This window comes from Scardinius erythrophthalmus (assembly GCF_964197995.2).
Source record: "Scardinius erythrophthalmus genome assembly, chromosome: 7".
NCBI classification, from domain to species: Eukaryota; Metazoa; Chordata; class Actinopteri; order Cypriniformes; family Leuciscidae; genus Scardinius; species Scardinius erythrophthalmus.
In genome coordinates, this window is record NC_138227.1 from 8,829,626 (window position 1) to 8,847,747 (window position 18,122).

Below are 18,122 nucleotides of genomic sequence, written 5' to 3' on the forward strand. Positions count from 1 at the left end.
GGTCCCGATTCAGCACAAGATGTCAGCACCAAATTGGGACATTGGTAACTTCACTTTTCTGGAATGAAAGAGAGTGAATGTGCGTTGTCCATCTTTTTTTTTTTACAAACTATGATTCCTACTCATTTTGCTAGCATGGGTCACAAATGTTGATCAGTGAAAATAAACAGATGCTTAACCGTAATTACTTGCTGCACGAGAATGAACCGCATTGGTTCTCGCTGAAGCTCAAAGTGATGCGTAATATGAGAATGAACCTCATTGGTCCTTGTTGAAGCTCAAAAGTGATGCGTAAGACAAGAATGAACCTCATTGGTCCTTGTTGAAGCTCAAAAGTGATGCGTAACACGAGAATGACCCTCATTGGTTCTTGCACGTCAAGCAATCTAAATTAAATTAAATTAAATCTGTTCATCATATAACCCGATTGTGTCTCTTCAGAAAATTTGGACTGAATCTCCCAATTTATATGGTTTAGTTTTACGATCTCTTTATGAACTTTTTGCAGCATTAAAGCAGTAGTTGTGTAGCTGTCAATGGAGGCACAGAAAGCTCTCAGATTTTATCGAAAAGATCTCCATTTGTGTTCTGAATATGAACAAAAGTCTCACGGCTTTAGAACGACATGAGGGTGAGTAAATGATAACAGAATTTTCATCTTTGGATGAACTATCCCTTTAATGTGCAGACGCACTGATAATCCTTCTATTCAGACCACCGATATGAAGACGTACAATTTGTCTACAACAACTTAAAAACACACACACACACATCGCACGTACAGAGAAAGACACAAAGAGTCCGATTATTCCAGCCGCCACAAGCGCTACAACCCCGAGAGCTGCTGTGAGGAGGAAACAGCTGTGCTGCAGCACAAGCTCATAGATCCGTAATCCCGCGCAACGCTAGATTAAAAACTCCCAGTTTTGATTAAGAAAGCAGGGTTAGAGGATTACGGTCCAGTGAACTAAAATGAAAGCAGTTTTAAACTCAATCCCAGAGTTCATCAAAATACACAAACCTCAGACTGTCATCTCCACCGCAGATTAATGCAAAAGCTTCTTTGAAACTTCTGTGCGGCTCAAACTCTCATTCAGCCGAAGAGATGCTCTGAGGAAATAAAGTCGAATTTATGAAATTAAAAATCATGACAGTAAAAGTATGTGTCATAATTCAGTTTGTCATGATTATGACTTTTTATCCCATAAATTTAACAAAGGATGTTTTGTTTTTTTCTTATGTGGTGGAAATGGGCTTCCATACTATTCCCTTGTTCACGAACTGGACAAAAATACACACGGGTTAAAAAGACACTACACCGTTTCCTTTTAATGGCGGACTGACTGTAAAGTGTTTTGTGACCCAAAGGGTATTTTTATGTCTTGACTGCCGTTGCATTAGATCAAGAATTAAATCTGCACTTTAATGCTGCAGGAAAAATGTCATTTTTGTAATGTAATTACTTTTAATGTTTTTTGTTGTTGTCGTGTCACTGACTGAATGAGTAAAAAGTGCCAAAGAAGTTTCAGTTTATACCTGTTTTTGTGGAGGTCGACGTGTTGTTTGTCTCGGCCTTCAGGTTCTTGAACATGAACATCGCATTGACAAATTCAAAAGGTCAGAAAAGGGTGGAAGAAACAAGAATGCAAGACTTTTTCCATTCAGTTTTCTCTCACTTAAAACCCTCAATGCCTTTGAAGGGAGGCAGAAATCACACACACACTTCACACGAGACGTCTGATCTGATCTTCATTTGCATGGAATCATTTCATTCCTCTTATGAATTCAGAGATGATTCTTTTGATGGGTCGAGCCCTGAAGCCAGCGCTCATAATCATATGGAAATTGTGAGACATGAGAACTGAAAAACTGACAAAAACCGGCACCTTCATTGCAGATAACAGAGGTTTCAAGGAGAACCTGTGGAGGGACATTGAGTCCTTGAAGAAGCTGCATACTTGTTCCTCCACATGGTCACCGGCTCTTGATTTATTCAGAAAAGACTTGGTAAAGGAGTTATAGCAAGCTCACCCAAACGTGAAAGGTTTTATATCACTGACACCAAACAGGATTGGATGACATATGCGTAATGAGAGCTGAAGCATACGGGAGATTTTCAGAGAATTGAGAATCTGATCCTCAAAGAAAGATATTGGACGAGACTTGAAATATTGTGCACAAATCATATTAATATACTTTTATGTTGCTTCTTATTGTTCTTTGGAGACAGACAGCTGTTACTGTTAACTGTTGTTGTATAATACAAAACCTAAATGAAGATTATTCATAATTTTTCCATAAGTTTTGGATTAGTAAATGATGATGATTTTCATTTTTGGCTGGATGTTTCATTTAACGATGGAGGAAATGGAATTAAAATGGAATTATCTGACCTATAATTTGTCGTTTTCATTACTTGATTTTATTGATAGAAATCGATGATCGGGTTTTCTCAGTATAAGCCCATCAGCAAAGTGGATCAATAATAAAACACACGTCCATTTTAGTTTCAGATGCAGAAGACTGAAAGTCCATCTGTGAAAAAACATTAAATATCTGATCGACTACAAGAGGCAAATAATAAAAAAAGGAAATTAATCAAAGAATCCAAAGAAAACACATATATTGTTCGCGTAAAGAAATCATTTCAATGTGATAAAATATTTATATGCATTTTCATAAGTGTCAACCAATACAAAATACAGAAAGGATGATGAAAAATGAAGACAAAGTCTTGCACCTGTAGACTGAATAAAACATAACCAGTCTGTTAATCTGAGGTTTAAAATCTCTGCGAACACAAAAAGAGCCGCGACAAAACATTTGTGTTGTGCAGATTCAAATCCATTCATCCACACTACGCTGCATATTAAACGTCACATATGATCTGCACAGCACTTTCAATTTCAGAAAAATTGACTTGAAAAATGACCTGTTAGGACGTCCGCAATGCTGGATCTGCATGTTAAATCTGCATTATAGACATGTTTGTTTGTTCTCACTATTAAAAAACAAGGGGTTCATATAACACACGGCTTTAAGACAAATGTTACCAACAGTCGTGAAATAAAATAAGCCATTTTATAAGAGAAAGGCTAAACCAGTCAGCATGAGCCTTTAAAGGTGAAGTATGTAATTTCTGTATCGCCAAATGAAATAAATGACTGTTTTCAAACAAGTTTTCCATCTACAATTTGACATTTCAGGCATGTTAAAACTGTTGTTCGGGAAAATCAACCGTTGAATGAATGGCTTATAAATGACTCTGCAAATTAAGCTTGAAATTAACATTTTAACATGGAAAAATTACACACATCACCTATAATAAAACCCACAGACATGGCTTATCATAAATTAGATTAAGAAGGAACATGTCTGTAAAGAATAAAATGTTCAAGTCCTTTAAATCTAAATACAAACTACATGGATGTGAGCTACTCTACAATATATTAACTGGTGTGATAACTGAACTGCAGTTCACCTTAAACTAACACTCCTCTCCTTTATATTTCACTGACTTTGCATCTCATTGTCCATCTCTGAAAATACATCTGAAAATGTAAAATAAAAAAAGTTGATGTTTAAAACTTTGCTCAGTGTCCAACGTCGCCCCCGGTTATAACACAGCTGACATCATGTAACACCGCAGGTAATGTTCAGTCAGTGTATGTCCGGCTTTAGGAGAGTCGAGGAGCAAAAGTGTGAAACTGAAGTCCTGTGACGTCCACCAGCTCCTACGTCAGTATTTATTGTGCCATTCACACTGTCCCACGCTCACCTCCTCGATGTCCAGGTTCTTCCTGGACCTGTAGACGAACTCCCCGATGGCCACGAACACGGAGAGGACGAGTCCGGCCGCCAGAACGATGAAGATTCCTCCGATGTTCTCCACACCCAGAGCGCTGGCCTCTTTACTGTCCTCCTCGGGACAGCCGTTTCCTCGCCACCACTTCTCCTTCATCATGTGGAGTTTCCCCTCCTCCTGTAACTGCAGGATGGCGATGGTCACCTTGTCACGATACGGGGAACCTGACAGAAACCCAGGGTTATTATCAGTATCTAAAACTAAAACCATGGAAAATAGCATCTCTAAAGACACCGGTCCTTCAAAACACATGAACATACACACACACACACACACACACACACACACACACACACACACACACACACACACACACACACACACACACTTCAAACGATCACGTTTGAATATTGTTTCACACATGTTTTAATATTTAGACCACTTCTATTATTGAGTGCCATCAGGATGTGAAGAGAGTTTACCAGTTTAACAAAACGTGTTTGTAAAATAAATTGCCTAACCTATCTTTAAATTAACTTATTTTATTTCAGCGAGTTGCTAACATTTTTCATTTTTGTTGTTTATTTCAGGATTATTATAGCCAGCTAAAACCATAAAAGAACATGTGTTACATGAAACAAACGTTAAATAAAATATTAAAAAAACGTTTTATTTCGGCTAGTTGCTTAGGCAACATTTCTAATTTTTATTTACTTTCCACTTGATGTACTAAAGTAACTAAAACGGAAATAAAAATTAATAAAAACTATATAGACCTAAAAAAAACTACTTAAAATGACAAAAACACACAAGACAACTAAAACTTTAATACAATTAAATCGAAAACCAAATAAAAATATAAAACGATGCAAAATATTAATATAAAACTATAATAGTATCTTAATGATACTAAAATAACACTGGTTTATTTGAAGTAATAAAATACCTAAAAATGTTTAAAAAAAATACTATATAAACATGTTTTTAAAAACACAAAGCTAATAAAAAATGACAAAAACAACAAAAATACTAAATCTTTAACTACAATATAAAAATTAAGATACAAAATAAACAAAAATATATTAAAATATAAAAAGGTACAAAATAGTGCAAAAATAACAATGCTTCAAGTCTATTTTTTTATTATTTTACAAGTTTAAAAGTGAATCAAATTTTTGCATTTCTGTAATCAGCATTATTCACCATATTGATCTATTGACACGTGAATAAATATGATGAAATATTACAAAATATCACTGTTTCAAATTATGGTTTCTCTAACTGAAAAAAAGTTTTTGACAACATATTTATAAAGATTTATTAGTAACAAGGCTTCATTTGTAAACATTAGTTAACTACATTAAAGTCAAGATTACCTAATGCACTGTGAACTGACATACTTCTATTAACTAACATTAACAAAGATTAATAAGTGCTCTAAAACACAGCATTAATCAGCGTTAACAAATGAGACCTTATTATTGATTTATTGATATATTTATTGATATATCCTAATTAAATGTAACTTAGAGACCTTAAGGAGAATTAGTATATGTGTGTGTGTGTGTGTGTGTGTGTGTGTGTGTGTGTGTGTGTGTGTGTGTGTGTGTGTGTGTGTGTGTGTGTGTGTGTGTGTGTGTGTGTGGTTTACATACCAAATCTGACCTTTAAAAATGATTTATTTCATCACTGGTGTAACTCAATTTACTCAGGTTGATTAAATCATATCATAAGTATAATTTTAAATTTTTATTATTTTTACATTTTTAAACAACACCAGGTGATTCAAATGCTACTACAGCTTCTTCTGAGACATTTTTGACCATCATAGTTTGAAGTGCGCGTACCGATAGGAGTGCCCACCCCGTAGCCCTTGGAGTCGATGAGTCCGCCGATCTGTGTGAGGTTGCAGTTCCTCTGGCTGATGTACTCGATGCTGGTGGACTCCATCAGGAGAGCGTAGTCTGTGGTCAACACACGCTGGATTCCCTCGCGGTTGTTCTTCACCAGCGCTGTGTTCTTCCGGCTGCTCATAAACGCCCACATCTTCTCATAGGTGGAGATCTTTGATTTCTGGGAAAGATATGTCATAGCTTTATTGTGCATGGGTTTGATTTCCAAGGGAATATATACCTAAATGACAAATGAATAAATTAAAAGGTTTAATGCAAGTATACTTGAAGGTGTGTGGCAGACTTTTGAAAAATACACTAATTGTGTCAGACATTGACAGACTTTACCGAATAAAATAAAATAAAAAACAAACTTTTATTTTTTTTTTAATAAAATTTCAGCAACAGCATTTTGAAAAAGACACTAATTGCGTCAGGCATTGACAGACTTTACCAGATAAAATAAAATAAAATAAAATAAAATAAAATAAAATAAAATAAAATAAAATAAAATAAAATAAAATAAAATAAAATAAAATAAAATAAAATAAAATACAATTTATATTAAAAGTTTAATCTGTACAAAACAAAGTGTTTTATTTTTTTTATACAAAAGCAACAGCATTTTGAAAAAGTTATATTAATCATAATATTTTATTTTTTTGTGCAAATTAATCTAGATTATTAGCCTTTGTTTTTGTGAGTATATCAATAATTTTATAGTTATGAATGTTAAAATAAAAGTATCAGTCACCAGGATTGTTTGTTTTATTGCTTTTATAAAATTTCTGCAACACAATATGATAAAAGGCACTAATTATTAATCATTAAAAATATTTGTATTGTTCTGCATATTTATCTAGTTCATTAGTCTTTTTTTTTTTTTGAGTATATCATATATTTTACAGTTTTAAATGTTGATCATCAAGTTAAGGAATAAAATAGGAGAGGTTGTATTATATAAGTATTTATAAGTATTTTTTAATATATTTTATTAATCAGATTCATAAAGCATCATAAAAAGATCTATTGGTGACATGTAAACTAAGTTTCATAGTTGTTTCTGATATGGTTCACAATATCACCTTCCAGGACCAGAACTATCCATTTTATAATCAGATTTAAGAGCCAAAACTATCACTTTCTATAAGACCATATTTACCATCTCTATTTTCAAAAAACATATGAAATTATTTACAGCCATAGAGCAAATTTTCCATTTGAAATGCAATGGTTTTTAGAAGATGAGCAGTGTTTCAGACACGTTTATTGTTTCCGCTGTGAATAAATGTACAGTACGCTGATCTTACTACTGGACTTCCTGTGCTTATGCCATAAAATCCTTCTTAGTCAGTGCTGTGACAGATGTCCTCATAACCCTCTCTTCCTCTATAAGCTGCTTTAATTCGCTCTGTACATGTTGAATTCCCGCTGGCTGAGGTTCGTGTCCTGTAATCATTCCCGCCAATCTGTGCATGTAAGATCACAGGTCTGAGTGTCTGGAGGTGGAAATGCTGTCAAAAACCACCTCTCTCAATTCAGTGCCAAACCAACGTATCACAAAACACACAGGTACTGCATCAAATGTTTAAACAGGCTAATTTTTGCATATCGTCACCTGCCTAAAATAAGTGCCTAAGTCATTTTTTGACAAAAAGGATTTTTTTGCATAAGTCATGCTGGCCACCTCTGGTAAAATCGCCCACATCCTCAGTTGAACAGATCATGCAATTCTACTGCTGTAGTGTAATGGGCAATGTCAAGAGTGTGACGTAGGCCATTTTATTTTGCCTAAGTCAAAAGACAATGAGACTAAAGGTGACGATACACAGGGCAACTTTTTGAGCAATGTTGCTGGGCAATCTTGCCGAGTGATTGTTGCTTGAGCACTTTCCCAATGAAAATGGGCAATACATTTCTATCTGGATAATTTAGATCGGTCGTGGGCCCTGTGTCTCATCTGGTTACCCGTTGGCGGCAAAATTGCCCAGCAATATTGCTCAAAAAGTTGCCCTGTGTATCATCACCTTTAGGCTATTTTACAAGCTCTTCAAGGTGGCAGCTGCATCAAGAAGAACAAAAATCTACTCAACCTCTGAAATAAGGTTCAGTTTTTTGTGTTTTCTGAGAAACCTGAAAAAATGACTTGGACAATTATTTTAGTAAGGTGACGATATGAAACCTGGATTGCCTGATCTAAAAGTTGCCTAACCTTAAAGAAAGTCATAGTGGATCCGTCCCTCACGGCACCGTACTCAATCTTGGTCTGTTTGGCCAGGTCATCGGCCGAGTCTATGGGCGAGTCCATTCGCTCCACGGTGAGGAAGGCGGCCAGGTTAGCCGTGTAGGACGAGATGATGATGAGGGTGAAGAACCACCAGATCCCTCCAACAATCCTGGTGGACAAAGCCTTGGGCATCAACTCCGATCCTGACACGAGAAATATTCAACCAGTTAACAAGCGAGAGGTTACAGTTTTTCTCAGTCGCTTTGGTGCATTTCTCACATCACTATTTACATTTGCACAACAGTTAGTTCAACCTCCACAACATTTAGTCATTTGTGCACATCCTAGTAGCAGTTTCTCATTCCTTCCAACAAATTGCAAATGCTTTTGGACATGCATCAGTTGCTTTCATACAACTCTCTGCTATTTGATAACATTATCATTTTCTTAAGTCATGTCAGTCAAAATTAACTATACTTGTGAATACTGAATAGTCATTCCATATAAAACTAATAGTCCTAATTTCATTGCTTGAGTCATTACATACAAAAATGTTGAACTAGTTGTCAAAATCTGTCATAAAAAAAAAAAAATCCTGAAAAAGTCTCCTAAATTGAACAATTTGCAATTGAGCAAGAGATGATATTCGCTGGGATGTAGATGAAATTATGTGACCAGACAGAGAGGAACGTCTGGATGTGCATGAATGATTACAGTCCTATGTATGTTGTATGTTCAGTTCCAATACAGTATATAGGCCTACTGCAATATTGTGTACAGTTGTGCACAGCTCTACCCAAAGGGAGTTTATGTTTGTTGTAAATAATGGTGTATTTTTTCTTTTGCACAATGCTGTGAAAAAATTAGAATTGCAAAGAGCATATGCAGTAAAAATGTGAAACATACATATATTCAGTGTCTTGTACTCAGTTACCTCATAAATACAGTAATGTGTAACTTTACTGTATTTTTTTCAAATGGCTGTGCAAATAGTATTTAGTGCTGTATTGAGCATTTTCAGGTAGTGTCACCAAGATCTGACTTTCATCATTGGAAAACATTTACAGAGTAAACTGTCATAATGAAAACATGACTAAGCCATTTGACTATCTTGTTCATAAACGATGGTGTCAGGACTTTTCATTTTGATGACACTGACACATTCATTGACATAAATACTTGCTTTTGAGGAATGGGCTATCCATTTTGAGCAAGTGACACGCTTTTGCAGGTTATCAACTAGGTCTTGCAGTTTGTACTAATTGTTTTGAGAACTGCATTAACTGTTGTGCAAATGTAAATAGTGTTATGAGAAATGCACCAAAGCGACTGAGAAAAACTGTAAAAATGCGGGTTAAAAATCAAGAATGTTTTTCGCTGTTTTATAGTTATTTTCTTTCGACATGTGTGTTCAAAATAAAATTAAATAAAATTAAATAAAAAGTTAAATTCATTTACATTTTTTATTTCATGTAAAAAAATAAAAATAAATAATTAAACAAATAAAAAACAAAAAATGTAAGTGGTTAAACCAAAAAAATGGTTTCCAATCACAAATATAATATAGTTTACAGTATATAACTATAATATAGTTTTTATCTAACATAAAAAATATAGATAGATAGATAGATAGATAGATAGATAGATAGATAGATAGATAGATAGATAGATAGATAGATAGATAGATAGATAGAAATACAGACAGATAGACAGACAGATAGATAGACAGAAATACAGACAGATAGATAGATAGATAGATAGATAGATAGATAGATAGATAGATAGATAGATAGATAGATAGATAGATAGATAGATAGATAGATAGATAGATAGATAGATAGATAGATAGATAGATAGATAGATAGATGATTAGATGATAGATGATGATTAGATGATAGATAGATTGAGGGGAGTGGTTAAGCGTTTCCCAACCCAAGCCGTCAAACCTACATCATCAGAGAAGGAACGCCATGCCAGACCGGAAGTAACTTTTCAGACTTTGATTAAAGATTACGACGGCAAACAATTTTTTTCTGTGAATTAACTTGCACGGATACATTTTTCACCACAAGACTAGTAATATGCGCTAACAAAGTAAATAGGGTCAATTCTGATTTCAGTTGGACTTTAAATCTCATACCCTGCTGCATAAGAGCTCCAACACCAAACCAGACACTGTTGATCAAGGTGAAGTTGTTCTCGACCACATCAGAGTCAGGGTTGCAGGGATGAGGGTTGTACCATTCATACGGAGTAAACCTGCAGAGACACACACACACACACACTCAACATTTACTGTATACGCACATAACTCACATTTCAATATATGACATTTGTCATTGATGACAGAACCACTGAATTATAGTTTTCAGTCAAAGTTAATAATAAGGTCCCTTGATGTAATTTGAATTATCTACATAAAATTCTTAAAAAATTCAATGTTAACATATTTTAATGGTTTCCTACTTGCCAACACTAACAGATTTTGCTTGTGAAGTTTAAAACAGAGACACTAATAAAACAACACAACACTTACATTTTTTTTTAAATCACAATATCCACAATTATTGTTCAGTTTATCAGCAAAATCACAATCACCACAGATTTATTGTGAATATTCAATATAATACCTCTAATATTATCAGCACTAACCGTCACCAACAAAATGCCAGCCATTATTTCACAATACATGTCAGATAAACTGTATTTCGCTCAGACAATAAACTCAATAATCTGATATTGCATCATTGTTTTTGATTTGATTATGTAATTTGCAATGCGTCATGGTCTCTCAGCATTTTCTCCTTCTAACATTTTGCCCTGATCTTTCGCTGGTGTATTTGCTGTCCTGACCGCTGTTTGACTTCTCTATATGACTTTATTACATTTCTCACACTGCTGTCCAGACGACAGATCTTGCTTAAGTGGAAAATCCCCCATCACTATCACATTCTTGATGGATTTATAATACCTCGTATTTCATTAGATTCGAGAAAATTAGATATTCCCTCCATCAACCCAACACATCATTCTCTAAAACCTGGACTCCCTTTCTAGCATACATACTCGTAACTCCATAACCCCATTTAACTGATTAACCCTTTCCACTCCAGACCATCTGGACAATATGTGGCGCTGAATATTTTTGTATTTCTTTGTGCTTTACTTTCATGTATTAAACTGATTATTCATATTTTCCATTTTAATTTTCACATGTAAATGATTTTACAATAAACAATTGTTTGTTAATTCTACCAATGAGTCCACCCTCATTAAAAAAAAACTAAGTTTGTATTGCAATGTTATTCATCTTGGAGCTGATATGGGATTAAAGACAAATGGGAAAATATTTTCTGAATCAAATATGCTTAAAACAAAAATGTGGCTGCTCACTGTTGGACTCTACAGCAAATATTTTTGGCTGTTACATGTTCAAATAAATCAAATAAATAAATACCACTCACATATATAAATACAGTATATATATATATATATATATATATATATATATATATATATATATATATGAGACAGTACTGATAAAACTGATAAAATACTGAATACTAATCAAATTTACAAAGCAATCTTTTATATTCGAGATAGATTGTTCTCAATTAACATGTTCTCAACTTATTTCATGTTATATTCTTTTTCCCACACAGGGCCGTATTGGAGGGGCCCAGAAATGTATTTTGTCTATGTCACAATATGAGGTAAATCTGGCCCTGTTCCCACCCACAAAAAATAAAGGTTTTCTTTAAAGATTTTTTTTGACACCCAATAAATAGCCCAAATAGAGGCCCAGAGTCCAAAAACAACAAGACCCAAAGACCAGGCGGGAGAACAAAGGAGGAATTTAGATATTACAATACCGCAGAGAGGAAAAATATATATAGAGAGAGAGTTGAATGACAAGATTAATCCAGACAAATATGATATTTCTGAAAAGATTGAGTTTTTCAATTTGGGCATTATAAATACTGGACATGTGCTTGAATTTGACAGAAACGTTTTTAAGAAAAGTGAACTGAAGTTTTAGAAAAGTGAACTGAAGTTTCAGAAGAGTTAACTGTAATAAAAGTACCACTGCATTTGCATTTAAAATGAGCTGGCCAAGTTTTTGAGCTGGGCAGTAAAACACGAGCTAATTAACCGCAAAACATATAGAAGCATGAAACCGGTCCAATTTGAAGAATTGAATCCAATCTAAAGGTTAAAATGTGTTAAACTGATCAGTACCTGGCGATGACGAACAGCACACAGCTGACCCCGAGGCAGGCCAGCAACACGTACATCCAGATGTCCGGAGAGAGCGGGTTCAGGAACGAGAACACACCTGGATTCGTGCCATTGGGTTTGTGGTAGAGAATGGAGATTCCCAGAGTCATGAAGGGCTTGGAAAAATCGATGACTTTCTCTCTCACGTAAGTGATGGTGAGCGGCGCTACGGCCAAATCTGCCACCTGTAATGAAGCCAGTGAGAATTAATTCATAGGAACTTGCTTGACTCTTTAAGATCAGGGGCCGGTCTCACGAAGCTATTTTAGACCGGTCTATAGTGTTAGACTAGTCTAAAATTTGCTCATAGACTAGTCTAATGCAAGTTAGACTGTTTCACAAAAATAAATACTGACTTAATTTAGACCAAAAAAATTAGACACCTTAGGCCCAGGCTAACTTACTGTAGGTCTAAGACTCTGTTACCTTGGCAACCAGCAGTAACAATCAGTTACATTTAGGGGTGTTCGGTTCCGTTTTTTTTGGAGTCGACTCCGACTCCTAATTTTGGAGTCGGTGGAATCGACTCCTCGACTCCATTTACTTTGAATTAAAATAGGGTCAGGATTCAGAAGGTGCGTCTCAATATGCTTCCTCGTTTCCTCACTTCTCGCTCGTATGTCCTACGACCCTGAAACCGATCGAGCTCCGCTCTCATGTAGGACATCTAAATTCTTTAATTCCACCGGGAGGAGGGCGAGGAACGAGGAGGCTTCCTGAGGAGTCAAGAGCGAGGATACAATGTTTCCTATACTAAAATGTTTATTCAACTAAACCTTATAAATCCCCCTCCTTTTCACATCGCAGCTTCTTCAAATCATATTCAAGTGTGCAATATGTTAGTACTGAATTACGTTTTATCTTAATTAAATATTTATCTGGGACTGTACAGGAAAACATATAACTAGCGTTACAGCGTTTACCTCATCCATCTCATCTTGACTGGTGCTTGGCCGTTGAAGACTTGCGAGTTCTGTTTGATGAAACGCTTTCAAGTGTTTCCACATGCACGACGTTTAACTGTTGAATTTTAAACAACGTTTACAAAACTATAAAAAAACAACAAAAAAAACTATCTATACATTATTGTTCTTTGTTTTCCTGGCATTACTTATTTTTTCCTCTCATTTCTTTATCTTTTTGTTTTAATTTCCGTATCTTTACATTCATTATTTTCGTTATAATGAACTGTTGCTGTGTTGAACTTGAAAAAAACACTCAACACTGGGTTCTCAATTCCTGACCTGGAGTCGATTTCCGACACTAGGGCTAGTGAGAGTCGAGGAATCGACTTTTTTGGAGTCGACTCCCCATCTCTAGTTACATTACAAACTGCCAAAAGAAAAGGGGAAATGGCTCATAATTTAAACATTTCTTCTTGTTACTTCATTCTCCGCTAAATTTCCCACGTAAAATGTCCTTGTAACTGTTATACTCCTCCAACAAACACATATTTTCCGTTGGGGTAAACTGCACCGAGCGGTTGAATGCGCTTACGCGATCCGCCATGTTTTTTGTTTTGAAAAGTGTCTTATTTTACCCAGAATGCATTGCAGTGTAGTCCTACTTAAGACAGTCAGAGTCTTAAGTGCTTTGTGCAACGGTCTGATTTAGATGTCTATCTGAAGTCTGACTATCTACTATATCTAAGCCACATCAAAGTCTATCTTTGTGAAACCGGCCCCAGATGAAACGGCTAGATGAGGACACTAGCATGCATATAGCCATGGACTAAAAGCAGCAAAACTCTTTATTTTGGCTTACATGATCGATTAGCTCTCTGACCATGCCGTTCCACTCTCCTTTGTCATTCTGGGCTCCATATTTCCCGTCAGACACCAGTTTGACCTCATAGGAAAAGCCCAGGATGTTGGACAACTCCTTCAGCAGGTCCAGACAGTATCCTTCAAAGCGGTCGTTCCCATACAGCGGCTTATCTGACTTCTTGTACATCACATATGGGTTTTCCTGCAAGGGCAACAACACTATCAGCTCCAGCATGTGCAGTCTCTAGGTCTTGCTGATGTGAGTCGGCTGATTCCTACCAGAATCGTGGTGACAACGAGTGTCCGGTTGGCCATGGAGTCGGTCACGTTGGCGTTTTTGTCTTTGTTGCTGTCTGTCAGGTTAAGGCCAGTGTTTGAGTTCCACACACCAATCTAAACAGAAGCAAAACCACAGTAAAAACATTTCATGCTTTTTAGAGGACAGATTAAAGGAATAATTCAGCCATTATAAACCTGACTGGGATGACACTATTCATTTAAATATGATCAGAGATTTTAAATGTATGAGTATTCAGTATTCAAATGTCTGTTTGGTGAATTGTGTAATTTCTGAATTTCTGAATTATAAAATATAATATAATTAAGAGATATGTACTGTATATGTATACATATACATATGAAGTGCAATCTGAAATTTTCTTCTAGAATGATCATTTATATCAAGCTTGTATATTTAAGTTCAGTAATTTCACTTAAATGCCAATGAACATTATCTATTAATTGTCATTTAAGTGAAATCACTGAACTTAAATGTACAAGCTTGATAAAAATGACCATTCTAGAAGAAAATTTCAGATGGCACTTAGAGGCTTTTGCATCTGAACTCTTCATATACACACACAAACACATACAGTATATATACACACAGTATATTTATATTATATATATGTATATTATATAATATAATTATGAGATATGTACTGTATGTATATACTGTATATATACATACATATATAACATAATTATAATAACATTATTATGAGATACAAATATTTTCTTAATAAATTATATAAAAAAACACTTTGAACACTTAGCCTACATAAAGTTATAAATTAGTTTAATACATTCTATAAATCTACTATTTATTTATTATATAAATACACTTAATTATGTTTTCCTAACAATAACCTTGTGTTGATATTAAATAAATAAAGACATTTATTAAATATTTTCTTTACTTCTTGTAAATAAATAAATAAATAAATAGACTAACAAACAAATAATGAAAACAAAAACACTTCAGTTTGAAGTCTTACAAGGTAAAAGGAAAACAAGACAAGGGAAAATAAATTGAAATAAATGAACCAAATTAATGCTTAATGTCTGAGGGAAAATAAATCTAGAGAGCAATGAGCCTTAAAACAGTGCAGAAAACAGACTGAATTTTTTAGTTATCTACCACATATATTATTGAGCAAAAGCAAGTGCTTCACATCCCCATCATCCCTCTATCAGTGCCTTCTTTTACATGATCCACTGATATAAATCCAGTGTCTCCTCTGAGATTCTCTCTGTGTACCGCAGTATAGCTTCATTTGCTACGCTACGTCACCACTGTCTGAACGCTCTTTTAAAACATACATTAAGAGAGTGTCTTGGCGTGCGATTAGTGCTCATAAACAGATGTTTAATAAAACGAGCTCTCTGCATTGTTGACTCTATGAGTGATGTGATATTTCATAACTGCATGCAGAGCTCTTGGAAGCTGCCGGCTTTGAGCCACAGACTGAGAGTTTGAGTAATTGAGTAATAAGTTGAAGTAATAACTTTGAGTGTCAAAAAAATTAAGTATAATCCATAACTAAGCCATGTGTCTCTAATGAGACTTAAAACAAATCTATAAACCAGCACAAGAGGTGTCAGCAGGTTGAGGGGCACGGATGAAAAAAGTACCATGGTAATACCATGCTTTTTAGAAAATAACATGGCAATCATTCAGTACCATGGTACATTTTGCAAAGGGAAAAGGGACTTGAACGTCACATTTCTGATATTCAATCAATACAAACCTTCCTCCATACTTTGTTAAAACGACCACTTTCCATAAACTGCTTGTGAAAAGAAAAGAAAAAGCCAAGATTTGACATGTACAGTATGATACAGATATTAAGATACGTGGCTTAGACAGGTGAAGATCGCGGGAGCATCTTCTGCTTTTACCTTTTCCATCCCATCCTCTTTCAGACTGATGATGTCGAGATCAAAATCTTTCCTCAAGCCGTCCGTCTTGTTTATAACTATCTGTCCGGTCAGGCCGTTCCACTGAGCCTGCAGAAGTGAGGAGACGAGAACATGAGGGGGTCGTAATAGCTCGGCAGCATTATTATCATCATCATTATTGAGAATGTGTGTTTGGCACAAAACCAGCCCAGTGTTTATAACTTTACTTGGCTGTTTTAGCTCACACACACTGTCGTGCGTTTTGGGGGACTTTCTGACATAATTTTTTATAGTATAGGCCTTGGGTATAAGATTGAAAGAGAGAGAGAGAAAGAGATTCTTAATAGATTATTTTAGTCAAATTAATTTTAGTCAAAAAAATAATTAAATACATTAATTCATAAAATAAAAATATGATTAATTTAATGCATTTTATAAATAAAAAACCTTGTATTTATATTAAGTAAATAATCATATTTATTAAATAAAATAATAAAATAATTAATTTAATTTAATTTAAATATTAATTTAATAAATTATTGTAAATAAAAAATAATTCTAAAATACATAAAATTATTTGTTATATTATTCTATTATTATCATTTATTTAATGAATTCTTAATAAGTAAATTAATTAAATAAATTAATTCATTCAAAATATAATTAATTTAATACATTTTATAAATGAATGTATTTATTTATTTATTATATAAAACATACAATTATTTTTCTAACAAGCACTTCGAATTTATATTAAATAAATCAATATTTTTATAAAATAAAATTATTATTCATTTAATGAATTATTGTAAATAAAAAAATAAAAAAAATAATTGTTAAATACATTAAATTTTTTTTCCCATTATTCTATTATTATTATTAATTCAATGAATTCTAGTAAATAAATAAATAAATAAATAAATAAATGACAAACGAGCACTCTGTAGTGCCAGGACCTTGAGGATAAGGCTTGTAATGTGTAAAGTCAAATTGAAATGTAAAGCATAATTTCCTTGGTTACTCATTACTCCCTAATTTGTTTCTACGGTTACTTATGATTTACACCTGTGTCTTGTTTAGTTCTCAGTGTGTTTATACTCCCTGTTTGGCGTCTATGTGCGGTTAAGGTTTATATTTCTCCAACAAATCCCTGTTCTCTTTGCTTATTTACTTAAATAATTAAACATTATTTATAGTGCCCGCTACCACTACACGTGTCTTCAACCTTGCTACCTTCAATATTTATCTCTGCTTTTTATCATCTGTCTAAAGCAGCCTCATTCACCCAGTGACAAACAGCGAAGAGAAACAACCGAGAGATCCATAGATCACAAATAGTCACAAGAGCAATAGATCAGCGCTGTTCTGCAAGGAGTTGTTAGCAAATGGACTCTATAATGAACCTCACGGAGTGGATACGTTTGGATACTCTCCAAATGGAGAGACCGATCTCCCCAACAGTGGATCTTCCCAGAACATGTGAATTTACAAGGATGCAGCGCCTATATAGTCAACAGACATTCAGTAAAGCCTGATGTGCAAATCCAGTGGATTATTTCTTTAATTTGCTGTGGGGTGGGTAGTAGCATTCATAATCTTCACTTACAGTAGTGGAGATCTTAAAAGACTTGCTCCATATACTTACACTGAGGCCGCATGACCTTTGTCCAGATTTGTTCTAGTCATTATTCTCTAGTGTAAATCTCACTAGATCCTTCCTTTTTATCACATCCTGCTCTCGATCGCATGTACAGTGAGCTCCAATTACCAACAGGCCAAGATTAAACACACCAGACCCAGCTGTGCTAGCCTGTACTAACTGTAAGATCAAGAAGATGACATCATCATCATCATCACCACCAGCACTGGATTAAAGAACTTCAGAGATGCATTAACTAACATCGAGTTCAGTGAAAGTGTCAGAAAACATCTCTTTTGACAGAGCTGTGCAGGAATGGAATTAAAATTTAACA

General features: G+C 34.6%; 1 protein-coding gene across 4 annotated transcripts in view; it reads right to left on the reverse strand.

The window, feature by feature from the left end:
- Positions 1–2,607: 2,607 nt before the first annotated feature.
- The window catches only part of grik1b (glutamate receptor, ionotropic, kainate 1b), a gene marked incomplete at its 5' end in the record, with an annotated part of 38,935 nt that continues 23,420 nt past the window's right edge, over positions 2,608–18,122 (reverse strand). The window contains 9 exons of one of the 4 annotated variants that reach the window (XM_081371148.1): positions 2,608–4,029; positions 5,653–5,878; positions 7,910–8,127; positions 10,065–10,183; positions 12,164–12,387; positions 13,967–14,170; positions 14,248–14,361; positions 15,999–16,037; positions 16,150–16,257. In XM_081371148.1, coding sequence (XP_081227274.1) covers positions 3,740–4,029; positions 5,653–5,878; positions 7,910–8,127; positions 10,065–10,183; positions 12,164–12,387; positions 13,967–14,170; positions 14,248–14,361; positions 15,999–16,037; positions 16,150–16,257 — 1,542 coding nt within the window. In that variant the 3' untranslated portion in view covers positions 2,608–3,739. Of the gene's footprint in view, positions 4,030–5,652; positions 5,879–7,909; positions 8,128–10,064; positions 10,184–12,163; positions 12,388–13,966; positions 14,171–14,247; positions 14,362–15,998; positions 16,038–16,104; positions 16,258–18,122 lie in introns of all 4 variants that reach the window. The other 3 variants (XM_081371146.1, XM_081371147.1, XM_081371145.1) reach the window with 3 other exon arrangements.